Below are 15,156 nucleotides of genomic sequence, written 5' to 3' on the forward strand. Positions count from 1 at the left end.
GAGAAACAGGATTTGCAAGAGGAAAAAAAAATGTTCTTTTATAAGAGCAGGCTTTTACCTAAATGATGCCTTCCAGCTGAACAGCCTAAAACTTCTCATGCCACCTAAAAAAATGTGAGCATAAGCAAGCAAGGAGGTTTGGGATCCTTCCATTTTGCTGACAGAATGAGGAAAAGCACAGAAAAGACATGCAGTTTGTTTAAATTGCACCACCAGCCTCAAACAGGACTAGATGTCTGTGGGGTTTTATCTCATGATCTCACCTTCTACCTGTGGCCTGAAGAAGATTGCTGGTATTACAACCTTTAGGAAAAAAGCACAAAACCCAAGACACAGATATATGTACACCTCAGCAAGACCTGGAGAAGGAAAGTCACTGATGTTTGGCCCCTTCCCCAGTCTCCCTGTTGTCTAAATGGGTGTCCTTGTTAAAATACCCATCGTCTCCTATCTTAGAATAGAAGCAAAGAGACAGCAAGATCGCAGCTGCCCACTGCTCTAACTTTCACCCCAAACAGTCCCTGGTTTGCTTGCAGAGATACTGGAAGAAAACAAAAACTGACCACAGGGCCAGGGAAGGAGACTACGGCCACATCTAAGTAGCAGAGAAGGCACGTGAGCCATAACTAGTTGCACCTTAATCAAATCCAAATCCATCGTCTCACCAATTAAAAAATAAACACTGAAGGGCTAGGGAAAAGAATTCCTCTCCATGACACATCTGCTCATCAAACTCTAGTCTACCATTGTGCTAAAAATCCCAGACCCATGCCGAGTGTGGTGGTGCACGCTTGTAATCCTCGTGCTTAGGAGGCGTACAGGAGGATGGCGCAGGTTCAAAGCCAGCCATGCTGGCTTAAGAGACCCTGTTTCCAAATAAAAATATTTTTAAAAAAATAGGTCTGGGAGTGTAGCCCGGAGGTAGAAGGGTTTCCAGGAACCCCAGTACCACAAAAAAAAAAAAAAAAAAAAAAAAAAAAAAAAGCCCAGACGCAGCCAGGCGTGGTGGCGCACACTTGTATTGCCAGCATTCGGAAGGCCGAGACAAGGAGGATCGCGGTTCGTGAACAGCCTCAGCTACTCAGTGAGGCCCTCTGCAACTCACTGAGACCCTGTTTCAAAATAAAGAAAAAAAATATGGCTGGGGGTGTAGCTTGGAAGTAAAATCCCCCTGGCTTCCATCCCCAGACCCACACACACACAAAAAAAAGCCCAGATCCAGGAGTCAATGCTATGTGACCTGGGGCAAATCACTTAGCCTCTTTGTGCCAAACTTTCCTAACATGTGAAATCTGCATAACCATAATGATTGTTATACAAAGTAAATGAGATATGACAAGAACTATGAACAATACTTAGCACACACTCGTGTTTAAGAATACACCCGCTTAGCTGGGTGTGGTGGTGCAGGCTTGTAATTCCATTCCTGGTTGGGGGCAGGGGATGAAAAAGGAGGATCGCAGGTTCAAAGCTAGCCTCAGCAACCTCGTTGAGGCCCTCTGCAACTTAGTGAGACCCTGTTTTAAAGTAAAAAATAAAACAGAGCTGAGGGGTAGTATGCCCCTAAAATCAATCCTCAGTACCACCAAAACAAAAACAAACCCAGCTTTTATTATCTTTTTTTTTTTCTAGTACCAGAGATTGAACCCAGGGGCATTCTACCTTATACCTTCAAGCTACACTCCCATCCCTATTTTTTATTCTTTATTTTGAAATAGGTTCTCACTAAGTTGTGAATGGCCTAACGAAGTAGCTGAGGCTATCTGAGAACCTGCAATCCTCCTGTCTCAGCCTCCCAAGTATTGGGATTATTAGTGTGTGCCACCACACCTGGCTTATTATCATTATTCTTTAAGAGTTTCAATTTGGCCCAGGCTAAATTTCATATGGAAAATTTCCCATTTGGGGAATTTAAGGTAAAAACCAATTCAACATTTTATTTTAAGCCAATGACAAGGCTCCAATAATGTTCTTGAACCTCCCTTCCACTTAGCTCAAGTTTTGAAATAGAGGCTGCTGCTAAGCTAGAATCTGTATAGGACACTCATCTTGGTGTCCCCAGCAGAGCCTAAGGCTTGATAAGTCTCAGCCCCACAGAGACAGACACCTGGGAATAAGCCATCACACTACTTGAATATGGCATCACACTACTGAGGCAGCGGTGAGGCCACGAGCACAACGGCAAGAGGAGAATGGGATTCCGTGAGATCTCAGAGCATCTCACAGAAAACTAAGCGGTCCTTGAGAATAGGCAGGACCTCAACATGGCAAGAGCAGTCAAGGAAACAAAACATATATGGATCAAGTCAAGGAATGGAGTGGAATGAGCTCTGACTTGGGGGGTCAGAGAATCTTTAACTTGTAGCTGTGCAACTTCAGAAGGCACTAAACATGAGCAGCTGCATTTTCTCAGCTGTAGAATGAAGACAGTATCGTTGACATATGGTATTTGTATGATGCTCATGAACATGTGCTTTGTAACATAAAAAGAATTATGCAAGTATAAGGGTTACAGAGAGTCAGCCTTCATGCTCATTAAGTGCATTAAAATGTCTGCTGGGGATGATGGCACATACTTGTAATCCCAGAATTTGGGAGGTTAAGACTGGAGGATCATGGTTCGCAGACAGCCTTAGCTACTTAGTGAGGCTCTCCGCAACTTAGTAAGACCCTGTTTCAAAATAAAGAATAAAAAATAGAGCAGGAGGTGTAGCTCAGAGGTAGAATGTCCCTGGGTTCCATCTCCAGACCCGCAAAACAAAAAAAGGAAAGACTTGAGTCATCCAGCCAGGTATGGTGCCTCATGTCTGTAATTCCAGTATGTAAGGGGCTGAAACAGGAGGATCCTGGGCTTGAGGATGGCCCCCAGCAATGCAGCAAGACTCTCAGCAACCTAGTGAGACCTTATTTACAAATAAAAAATAAAATAGGACTTGCGGTGTATCTCAGAGGTAGAATGCCCCTGGGTTCCATCTCCAGGACCAAATCATCATCATCATCATCATCATCATCATCATCATCATCATCATCATCATCATCATTATTGAGTCATCCTAAGGTGAGGAAGTATTTTCCAAAGGGTGTGGACAAGAGGGGAGAAGCTTCCTTCTCAATTTTGTCTGAGAAAAGGCAAAGGAAGGTGGGCCCTTTGTTTTGCTTAATGGCAGAAATCCTAGAAGATCCCCAGAGATCTCCCTGATGAGGCTTGGAGAAGTACTGACTGCAGCAAATCCTGATCTGTGCCCTGAATACTTGCCACTGTCATATTCCCAGAAAACTGACCCAACTCAACAGGGAACCGACATGTGCAACACATGAGCGGGGCGGGCCTAGGGGCAATGCAAATCTAAACCCTGATTTACCTGAAGGTGTAGTTTCCAGGGACCAGTTTACTGAGCTTTAGTATGGCTGTATCTTCAGAAATCTTCTCTTCTCTCAGAGGCCCCTTGAGCTCCTCCCAATGATACTGGACGATTTTATCATCATCAGTACTTTCTGGACCACAAAGAATATCAGTTACAACACAAGGATGCTGGGTCTCAGCACTTATCCAGTTTATACAAACCAGGGCAACTCCCCAAAGGGCTGAAGCTAGGAAAACTACATGAAACCACAGACTCTCTCTGGAGAGTTTCTTCCCTAGGAATACTGGGTCATTCTGCCTCTCCATGAATGTTCCACTGTGTACTATTCCAAGGATTCTAACATAGGGAATCACTGGTTAAAATGCTTTGAATGAAAAGTCAATAATGTTTTTAGGAGTGGGTAAAAGAAGCTTTATTTCATTAATATGTGCAAAAACCAATAAACTAATAATTATTAAACACATGAAAACATACTCAAACCTCATTAAAAAGAAGTGCAAATTAAGCCATGCATGGTGGCACACATTTGTAAGGCTAAGACAGGAGGATCACAGGTTCAAGGTTAGTCTAAGCTACTTAAGGAGGCCCTCTACAACTTAGAGAGACCCTGTTTCAAAATAAAGAATAAAAAATAGGGCTGGGGGTATAGCTTGGAGGTAGAAAGCCCTGGCTTTCATCCCGAGTACGGCCAAAAAAAAGTGCAAATTAAAATTACACTTAAGATAGCATTCACACATATGATACTGTGTGTGTGTGTGTGTGTGTGTGTGTGTGTGTGTGTGTGTGTTTGTGGTTGTGTGTTACTACAAATGAAATCAGGGGATTCTACCTCTGAGCTATACCTCAGCCTTATTTGATTTTTTATTTGGAAATTGGGTCTTGCTAGGTTGCTGAGAGCTTTCCTAAGTTGCTAAAGCTGGCTTTGAATCTGAGAGCCTCCTGTCTTAGCCTCCCAAGTGCCAGGATTATAGGTGTGTGCCACCATGTCCAGAAATATGCTACATTTTAATCTACCAGATTTTTTTTCATGTGTGTGGTACTGGGAGTGGAACCCTCCCAGACCTATTTTATACTTTATTTGGAAACAGGGTCTCACTAAGTTGCTGAGAGCCTCACTAAGTAGCTGAGGATGGCTTTGAACCTGTGCAATCCTCCTGTCTTAGCCTCCTAAACACTAGGATTACAAGCGTGCGCCACCACGCCTGGCAATCTACCAGATTATTTTTAAAAAAGGTTTCATGACACATTATATGGATGAAGATGTGGAGCCAAGTGTGGTGGCGCACGCTTGTAATCCCAGCATTTGGGAGGCTGAGACAGGAGGATCGTGGTTCACGGACAGCCTCAGCTACTTAGTGAGGCCCTTTGCAAATCAGTGAGACCCTGTTTCAAAATAAAGAAAAAAAAGTATGTCTAGGCGTGTAGCTTGGAGGTAGAATGCCCCTGGGTTCCATCCCAAGTACTGAAAAAAAAAAAAAAACAACCAAAAACCAGACGTAGACGTAGAGAAAGCAGTCTTCCCAATCACGGTGGAAGCATAAATTGATATAATGAATTATTCTATAATGAATGCTTTGGCAATATTTATCTTTGCCAAGTATTTATCTGCCTGATTTTATTTTTGTTTTTGTTACTGGGGATTGAACCCAGAGGCATTCTACCTCTGAGCTACACGCCCAGAACTTTTGATTTTTTTTTTTTTTTTTTTTTGTGACACTGGGGTTCCTGGAAGCCCTTCTACTTCCGGACTACACTCCCATACCTATTTTTATATTTTTATTTGAAAACAGGGTCTCTTAAGCCAGCGCGGCTGGCTTCGAACCTGCGCGATCCTCCTGTCTCCGCTTCCCAAGCGCAGGGATTACAAACGTGCGCCATCACACCCGGTGCCCTTTTGATTTTTTATTTTGAAACTAAGTGTTGCTAAGTTGCGGAGGATCTCATTCAGCTGCTCAGAGGCTAGCTTTGACCCTGCAATCCTCCTGTCCCAGCCTAAGTACTCGAATTACAGGCATAAACTAGTACACCTGATTTTTTCTTTTTAATTTTAAGAAACAACAACAAAAAAAAGCCAGGCATAGTGGTTTGGGAGGCTGAGACAGAAGGATTGTGGTTCATGGACAGCCTCAGCTACTTAGTGAGGCTTTTAGCAAATCAGTGAGACCCAGTTTCAAAATAAAAAAAGAAATAAAATAGGGCTGGGGGTGCTGCTTGGAGGTAGAATGCCCCTGGGTTCCATCCCCAGTACCATCCCCCCCAAAAAAAAGAAAAAATTAAAGTATGCCTGTAATCCCAGTATTACTTGAGAAGCTAAGATAGGAGGATTGCAGGTTTGAAGCCAACCTCAGCAACTTAGCAAGACCCTATTTCCAAATGAAAAATAACAGGACTGAGAAATATAATTAGGAGGTCGAATATCCCTGGGTTCAATCCCCAGGAACACAAAACAAGACAAAATCAAACAATGAGGGTCCAGGTCTGCAATTCTTCTAGAATTTATACTACTAGAATTTATATATATTATTTTTATTTATTATTATTATTATTATTATTATTATTATTATTATTAGTGGTGGTACTGGGGTTCCTGGAAGTCTTTCTATCTCCGGGCTACACTCCCAGACCTATTTTTTATTTTTTATTTGGAAACAGGATCTCCTAAGCCAGCGTGCGTGGCTAGCTTCAAACCTGCGCGATCCTCCTGTCTCTGCCTCCCAAGAGCGGGGATTACAAGCGTGCGCTACCACGCCCGGCAATACTACATATATATTTAACACATATGTTAAGCATAATGTTGATAAGATTATTTATTTATTTATTTATTTATTTATTTATTTATTTATTTATTTTGCAGTACTGGGGATGGAACCCAGGGGCATTCTACCTCTGAGCTACACCACCAGCCCTATTTTTTATTCTTTATTTTGAAATAGGGTCTCACTAAATTCCAGAGGGCCTCACTAAGTAGCCAAGGCTGGCCTAGAAGCCAGATCCTCCCATCTCAGCCTCCCAAATGCTGGGATTACAAGCATGCGCCACCATGCCCAGTGACAAAATTATTTATGATAAGTCATAACAGCAAAAGAATGAGCATACTTAATGAGGTTCTCCATAACTTAGTGAGACCCTGTTTCAAAATAAAGAGGGCTGGGGGTATAGCTTGAAGTTAGAATGCCCCTGGGTTCAACTACCAGTACCATCAAATAAATAAATAAATAAATAAATAAATAAATAAATAAATAAAGTAAGCCGAGCGTGGTGGCGCACGCTTATAATCCCCGTGCTTGGGAGGCGAGACGGATCGCTCAGGTTCGAAGCCAGCCTTGCGGGCTTGAGACCTTGTTTCCAAATAAAAATATAAAATATAAAATAGGTCTGGGAATGTAGCCTGGAGGTAGAAAGGTTTCCAGGAACCCCAGTACCACCAAAAAAATTTTAATGGTCATCAAGTCATCTACAGAGATTGAAAACAAGGCTTCTGCAACTTAGTGAGACCCTGTTTCAAAATAAAGAATAAAAATTGGGCAGGGAGTGTAGCTCGGAGGTAGAATGTCCCTGCGTTCCATTCCCAGACCCACATGAAGAAAGAAAGAGAGAGAGAGAGAGAGAGAGAGAGAGAGAGAAAGAAAGAAAGATGAGAAGAGAAGAAATAGGGCTAGGAATGTAGCTTGAAGGTAGAATGCCCCTGGGTTCCATCCCCAGGACCGTGGGGGAAAAAAAAAAAAAAAGGATCGATAAGTATTTCATGTACTGATTTGGAAAATTTCCCTAACATATACAGACAGGCATTATACACAAAGGACAGTGCTCAAACAAGTTATCATTTGTATAAACAAGAGGATAAATACTATGTACATATTTTCTTATACATGCATAAAATATCTCTGGAAGCATACAATAAAATATCATTAGTTGTATGGGTGAAACTAAATAGTTGGGAGACAGAGATGGTATGATTCTTTTCACTGTATACCTCTACTTTATTTTTAAATTAATTTATTTTGCAGTAATGAGGATTGAACCCAGGGCATTCTAACTCTGAGTTACAGCCTCAAACCTATTTTATTTTTAAAATTTGAAATAAGGTCTCACTAGGTTGCTGACAGTCTCACTAAGGTCCTGAGGCTGGCCTTGAATATGCGACCTTCTTGTCTCAGCCTCCCAAATACTGGGATTGCAGGCATGGGCCACCATGCCCAGCCATTGTGTATTATTAAAATTCTGGCGTTAGGTAAACCCTTTTTTTACCACTCTCTACAATAAGTGCTACTTCTCTCTTGGCCTGTTGTCTTATTCTCTTGGCCAGAATTATTGGCATAAAATGCCTAACCTTGTTAGAGAATCCTTTACCAAAGAATGACTGTATCTATTAAGAAGCACTGCTGGTGCCAAGACAGTCAGAGTGATGGGCTTTAATGAAAATCAAAAGAAACCAAACAAAGACTGGTGAGAAGATAGGCCTGAAACCACCTGTATACACAGACAAGGAAAAGAATAAGACCCAGAAGTCCCCATCACCCATCAGGTGGCACTACTCAGAGGGGTTAGTGTTAGTGAGCCCTGCCAGGGTGTAGACCACATCTTGTGAGTCTTCTCAGAAGGAGGCTGGTCAGCAGTCTTACCAGGAAGTGATGGCTGGGTGAGAGCTCCTACATAGGCCTCTCAGTTACATATTGCCACTGACAGCAAGAAACACTGTGTCCACAACCAAGAAAGGAAACCCCATCCAAACAAATCTGAAAACCATCAGTTTCAACTAGAGTAATTCCAAATACAGGCATAATCTCACTTTCTTTCCATCTCAGAGCAGAAATATTACTTTGAACAAACCACATGAGGATTTTAAATAGGGCCTGTCTGGTTGGTTACTAACTAATCAGTTGCTTCAGATGTTGGTCATCCCATAACGTGGTCAAGAAGACTGGCATAAGTGGAGCGCAGAGACGGCTGGCCCTAACCTATCAGGGCACAGTGAGCGCTCTCGACAACGTCATGCTCAGACAAGTACTCACGGCTGCCATCGATGACTGTAGAAGTGGTTGGCAGAGAGATCTCCTGGAACTGAGGCGACACAATAGCAACAGGAGGCTGATTCTTACGAGGCTCTGCAAGAAAGTGACCCAGAAAACACTGGGGGAGGAGCTTTAGGACTTATAGGAGGGACAGACTATATCTGAGTGGATCACACATCAGTAATTTCCATTCTGTAAATAATGGGATGGACACAAGACTGGGCTGCCATTCTAACATAAGAAACCTGGAGCATACAGTTCTCTTCAAACCTGACCACTTCTCAGCCCGCATCCTGCGCGTTCTCTGAACGTTCGCGTGTGTCTAACTCATGGGAAGCCCTGTGGCAGCCGGTGGCTGCTTTCAAGCCAGCCTGATACAGTGGACAAACAAGTTTGTGGAGTAAAACCCTGGCAGGCATACCATGCAGCAGTGTAGACCACAGAGAAAGATAACAAGTGACTTCTCAACATCCCTGAGGTGATGGTGTGCGAGGTAACTAGGGCTGTCTGTGTGCAGTGGGGCCACATGCCGCTCTGGTCCACCTGGACACTGATCATGCTGACCACAGAGGTCACCATGCTGGTGACAACTCAGGGACTTGCTGTGCTCTCAAATAGGCTTTGCCAATGACTGCATCCCCAGCCCGCTAATCACATCTTTAAGGTAAAAAGAAAAATGGGACAAAATTACCTGGGCCAAAAAGCTCAAGGAATGAAAAGAAAATCTATTACCAAAAAAGACAAAAAAAAAAAAAAAAAAAAAAAAGCCAGCCGTGGTGGTGCACGCTTGTAATCCCAGTACTTGAGAGGCTAAAACAGAAGGATTGCAGGTTTGCAGCCAGCCTCAGCAACTTGTGAGAGCCTCCAAAAATAAAGAATAAAATAGAGCTGGGGGTGTAGCTCAGAGGTAGAACATCCCTGGGTTCAATACCCAGTATTGAAAAAGACAAAAAAGACAAAAAAAGACAAAAAATAGTATTAATTTGTGCCAGTACATGTGCCTCTTTCTCCCTTCTAAATTTCTCTGAAAATGCAAAACAAGAAACCTTGCTATTGCACTGTGGTCTGCCATCAGTGGCTCATTTGTAATGAATGACGGAGCAAGGCAAGGTGGAGCATACCTGCAATCCTACGGCTTGGGAAGCTGAGACAGGAGGGTGGCAAGTTCATGGGCAACCTCAGCAACTTACAAAGGCTCTCAGCAGTGAGACTGTTTCAAAATAAAAAATAAGAAAAGGACTGAGGGTCTAGCTTGGAGACAGAACAACCCTGGGTTCAGTCCCCAGTACCACCAAAAAAAGAAAAGAAAAAAAAATGACAGGATAAATTTGCTTTCCAAGGTGTAAAAGACTAGCAGGGTTTAAATGAGGAATTCTAGCTGAGCATGGTGGTACACTCCTGCAATACCAGTAACTTGGAAGGCTGAGGCAGGAGGATCATAGTTCATGGCCAACCTCAGCAACTTCGTGAGGCTCTCTGCAACTTATTGAGACCCTATTTTTTATTTATTTATTTATTTATTTATTTATTTATTTATTTATTTATTTTTTGTGTGTGGTGGTACTGGGGGTGGAACTCAGAGGCTTTCTACCTCCGGGCTAAACTCCCAGACCTTTTTAAAAATATTTTTATTTGGAAACAGTGTCTCACTAAGTTGCTGAGAGCCTCACTAAGTAGCTGACACTGGCTTCGAATCCGTGTGATCCTCCTGTCTCAGCTTCCCAAGCGCAGGGATTACAAGCGTGCGCCACCACGCCTGGCTGAGACCCTATTTTTTAAAATAAGAATAAAATAGTACTGAGGGTGTAGCTCAAAGGTAGAATGCCCCTGGATGTCACCCCCAGCATCACACACACACAATTATATTTTAAAAAATGAGGAATTCTGTGTACAAAGGCCCACATCTCTGGAAAGCCATCAGGAGGAACCAGTCTCTTGCCTGGTGGTCCTTCTGCATGCCTCCCCTGAGCCCCTGGCTTCCTTGTGTGTCTTAGTTACAACACGGTCCTCTCCCAGCATAGCCTAGTTAGAGAAGCAGTTCTCTGGTCAATGGATACTTCGTAGGGCACAGTGCTTGTGGGCCCTGTGACTAATGTTCCTCTGCCACACCCAGTGTTACAGACTTCATTGCCATAATCTTTTACTGCACTGAAATGGGAATTGCCCAATAGCTCTATGATGAAAAAAGAATGAGGATTAAAGACACCAAGTCAATTCTCCTTCACAGGAGTCTGGCAGAGGGAGCAGCAAGCCACAGCCTGGGCTGGAGACACATACCTGGCTTTACCGTCACGTTCACGTAGCCTTCCCCATGAGCATTCTGACCATCCACAATCACTTTGAATTCATACAGGCCTGGAGTAAGCTGTGGAAGAGAGATCCTTTAGACAACCACAAAAGCAGCAGGTGTGCTAAGAGAACACAGACACCTAGCTTTCCCATGCTGGATCCTGCACTCTTTTCCTGCCCTTTCTTCAACATGGGAAAGGAAAGTAGCTAAAGAGATTAAGCAGCAAGATAAACTAAAAAGAAACATGGCTTTTAGTGTGAATCTTATTACTGGCTGCCTCTAGAACAACAGAAGGGATTTCAATCTCCCTGTACTCCCATTTTCTTTTCAGAAGAACATTACGGGCCCAACCATCCTACATCAGTTATGAAATTGAAATAATCATCTCTTCAAAGAAAAACATCTTGTAATGATACCAAATAGTTCCCAAATATCTGAATATTTCCCCTCCCGATTCCTACTAACTGCATAAACACAACATAAAGGGAAAAATAAAACCACTCCCATCTCACCACCCCTGCACATCGACTCATCCTATTTCTCTAGTTCTTCCTAATCCTTGAATACATATAAAAGATAGTCTTATACAGTTCATTCACTCAACAAACACTTATTGAAAATTAATCATGTACCAGTCACTGTCCCGGTTGGGGTATGGAGGTGGTTAAGGTAAGATCCCCACCTTTGAGGAGCTCAGATTTCAGTGGTATTTGGAGTCTAGCTAAAATCAAGTTATTAGATCCTTTATTATTCTTTCTTCTACTCATTTAGCATAAATCATTCCCCTATTACAATACAATCTTTTATTTATTTATTTATTTATTTATTTATTTATTTATTTTCGGGTCCGGGGATGAAACCCGGGGGCATTCAACCTCTGAGCTATACCCCCTGCCCTATTTTTATTTATTTTGAAACCAGGTCTCACTGAGTTGCACAGGGCCTCACTAAGTAGCTAAGGCTGTCCGCGAACCACGATCTTCTGGTCTCAGCCTCCCAAATGCTGGGATTACAAGCATGTGCCACCACGCCCGGCAACAATACAATCTTTTAATATTCATCTTAATGACTAAGAACAATACATAAATAAATATGTCATTGACAGGTGTGGTGGAGCACATCTCAGTATTGGGGAGGCTGAGACAGGAGGATCGCAGGTTTGCAGCCAGCCTCAGCTACTTAATGAGACCCTTCACAACTTAGTGAGACCTTGTTTCAAAATAAATAATAACAAATAGGGTTGGGAGTATAGCTCAGAGGTAGAATGCCCTGGGTTCAATCCCCAGTACTGCAAAAAATTTTTAAAAATTAAAAAAAAATATGTCCTAATTCATATAAGCATCCCACATTGTTGGATACTTGGGTTGCTTCCAAAGTCTTCCCATTATGACTGCTGCTATAATGGACATCTTTGTGGACAATGAGGGTGCTCTTTCTTTTGAGTCATTTCCTTTGGGTAAATACTGTGACCACGGGTAGCATCTGTGACCATTTTCTCCTTGTAATGCTTTCACCTCTCTACACACAGCAGCTTCCTCTTGTTTCCCCTCCCTGCCATCCCTGACAGTGCCCCAGGATGCCAGCTGCAGCCTTCACTCCACATGCTCTTCCCAGCTGATCTTGGCTAAGCCTATGGCTCAATTATCATCTATCTGAGGCTGATATGTAAATTTATCTCTCTGGCCCAGATGTGACTCCTGGTCTCTAGCCCCTTTCCTCTAATTCTAACAGGACAACTCCACTCAAATTATCTCACAAGTTCCTCAAACTGACTCTGCCCCCAAATGAATCTTCTGCAAATCTCTCCAAACCTGCTGCTCTTTCTGTGCTCCTTATTTCAGTGAGCACCCACCTAGTGCCTAAGCCCAAAGCTACAATTAACCTAGTCCCCTCTTCCCTAGCACCCCATACTAGCCACTGGCCATCACATTCTTTCAAGTTAACCTCCATACTATTTCCCAAATCTATTTACTTCATCTATACTGCATTCACCTTCCTTCTCCCCCCCCCCCTTTTTTTTTTTTGGTACTATGGATGGAGCCCAGTGGCATTCTGCATCCAAGCTATATCCCTGACCCTTATTTTTTTTTATTTTAAAACAGGGCCTCACTAAGTTGCTAAAGCTGGCTTTGACCCTGTGATCCTCCTGTCTCAGTCACTGGGATTACAGGCATTCACGCCAAGACCTGCTTACCCTATTTCTTATCCACTCAATACAACAGGTCTTAAAAGCCTGGGCTCAGAAATGGAATGCTTTAGTTCAAGCCTGACATTTGATAGCTTTGTAAACTTTGGCCAGACCAAAAATTTCCTTTTTTCAATATTTAGTTTCATTACCTTGGGATATTATGAAAATTGGAAGAAATAATTGAGTAAAACAATTAGCACCAAGCCTGACATATAGTATGAGCTCATTAGCTGGTTTCTCATTGTATCTTCAGGATAATATCATTTCAATAGATTCCTCACTGGTCTTCCCAGTTAAGAGTCTTATCTCCTCCAATCTGTGGACAGGGAGATCTCTTTAAACTGAAAGTCTGCACATGTCTTTCTCCTGCTTAAAACCTTTCAAAGGCTCCCTGTCCCCTTTACATAAGATCAAGGTACTTCATTTGGCACCAGGCGCTGCTCCCTCTGGCCTCCCCTCTCTCTAACCTATTTACACCACTGCTTTTCTCTGCCCAAGCATCCACCCACACCTTGCTCCTTTTCCCCCTATTTTCTCTCCTAATTTTGACCGAGTAAATATGCTGCTTCTTTGCTTGGGATTTTCTTCCTCTACCCTTTCAGACCCAAGTAGGCAAACTTTTAGAAATCTACTCTAGCTCCCCAGGCCTTCAATGACCCCTGCACTGACCTAGTGGATCAACTTCTCTCATTATCTACTTCCAGTCAGTGTTATCTAGACTCTGCTATCCTTGTATGCTAAGAATATGATTAATTCACTGTTTAATCCCACACAGCTGCCACATGACCAGTGTACAAGGAATAGCTGTTGAATGAATGAATCAATGAAATTGCTGGGCCAAAGAATATAAACATTGTTATGGCTCTTAATAACTATACTGATTCCCAAAGATACTGAGTCAATGTATACAGTCATATGGCCACAAATAGCTTATCTACCAAATTCTGCAATCCTTATGTTATCCTTCAAAGCTGTTTAGTGTATATTTTCAGCTATTGCTACCATGCTGGTACAGTCTTCTCACCAAAAATTAAAATTTGAGAATCATACACTAACAAACACTGGATGTCAGCCAATCAGACACTTGAAGGTTCTGCTTCTGAAAGATAATTCCCAACTTCAGTGTGGACAGAAAATTTTACATTATCCAGTTTAGAAAACAGTCTCTACCTTCTACCTCTCTACCTTCTCCCTGCAGAGGCCTAAGAAGCAAATTCACCTTGGACAGTTTCAAGAATTGGGAATGTTTCCCTTCCATTTCTCCACTGTAGTCTTCAGGATGAGTAATCAGCTGCCAGTCGTAGGTGTAGGTTTCTCCTATAGAAGGGCAGTGACAAAAATCATGAAAACACACACCTACACACAAAGAGACTGCCAATAGCGAATCTCTTCTAGATCTTGACAAGGCCTTCGTCTTTAGGACTGTGCCCCACAGCCTGTAGGGAAACCAAACCATCTGCTGAGAGAAAGGGTGATTCTGCTGACTCAGCCCCACAGGGGCATCTTCCATACTCTCTCTCTCAACTGCTCACTCCTGCCCCATCCCACCCTCCGGCCAAGTGTCCCGAAAAAAAAAAAAAATAAATAACAGGTTGTTCAGGGTTTGATACCTCACTGAAAACACATGCTCTCGTAATCGCTATAGGTGAACTCATTGGGAACAAAGGCCATTTTCTTGTAAAACTTCTTTTGCAACAAAGAACAGCAATGACTTCTAAATAACATGGTTCAAAAATAGCTTTTTAGAGAACTCTAACAATGCTCGTCTCACTGAGGTCATCACACCCTAGTGAGTTAAAAGAGCTACTTCATTCCTGCTGAGCTAAATAACACACTGCAGAAGACAACAGGGCATGGCCCATTTAAGACAGGCCCCAATGAAACTGATTAAGATCAACTGAAGCATTAAACGGTACTCGGTCCTCGGTCCTCATTTGCAGCTCAGATTGTAACACTGGGGAGCTTGCAAGAGGAGACTCCTGTTATCTAACGGGAATCCCTCCCCAGTAAAAGTGGCCTTAAACCTTCTCTTTCTTCCTTTCTATCCCTGATTTTTTTTTTTTTTTAAGGAAAATTTTTTGGCTAGGGAAAGGTGGGATTTAGCAGGAAGGTTTAAGTTACTAAACAAAAGAGTGAGAAAGAAAATCTCAAATGCTTAGTAGATTACAGTCATCTTTTTAATGAGTTCAAATATTAAAGTTTAAACTTGGAGATGGGTATGGTGGTATATGCCTGTAATCCCAGTACTTGGGAAGTTGAGACAGGAGGATGACAGGTTTGAGGACAGCCTCTGAAGGTAGT

The 15,156-nt window shown here is 42.6% G+C and overlaps 1 protein-coding gene across 1 annotated transcript in view; it reads right to left on the reverse strand.

Moving 5' to 3' along the window:
* Window positions 1–15,156, reverse strand: part of KIAA0319L (KIAA0319 like) — a gene marked incomplete at its 3' end in the record, with an annotated part of 116,401 nt that overhangs the window by 23,857 nt on the left and 77,388 nt on the right. Inside the window, exons 6-9 of the mRNA XM_080693367.1 lie at window positions 14,075–14,172; window positions 10,655–10,742; window positions 8,378–8,470; window positions 3,363–3,495 (exon numbers count right to left, since the gene is read on the reverse strand). Of these exons, the coding sequence (XP_080549493.1) occupies window positions 3,363–3,495; window positions 8,378–8,470; window positions 10,655–10,742; window positions 14,075–14,172 (412 nt within the window). The remainder of the gene's footprint in view (window positions 1–3,362; window positions 3,496–8,377; window positions 8,471–10,654; window positions 10,743–14,074; window positions 14,173–15,156) is intronic.

This window comes from Muscardinus avellanarius (assembly GCF_963383645.1).
Source record: "Muscardinus avellanarius genome assembly, chromosome: 3".
Classification (NCBI taxonomy): Eukaryota; Metazoa; Chordata; class Mammalia; order Rodentia; family Gliridae; genus Muscardinus; species Muscardinus avellanarius.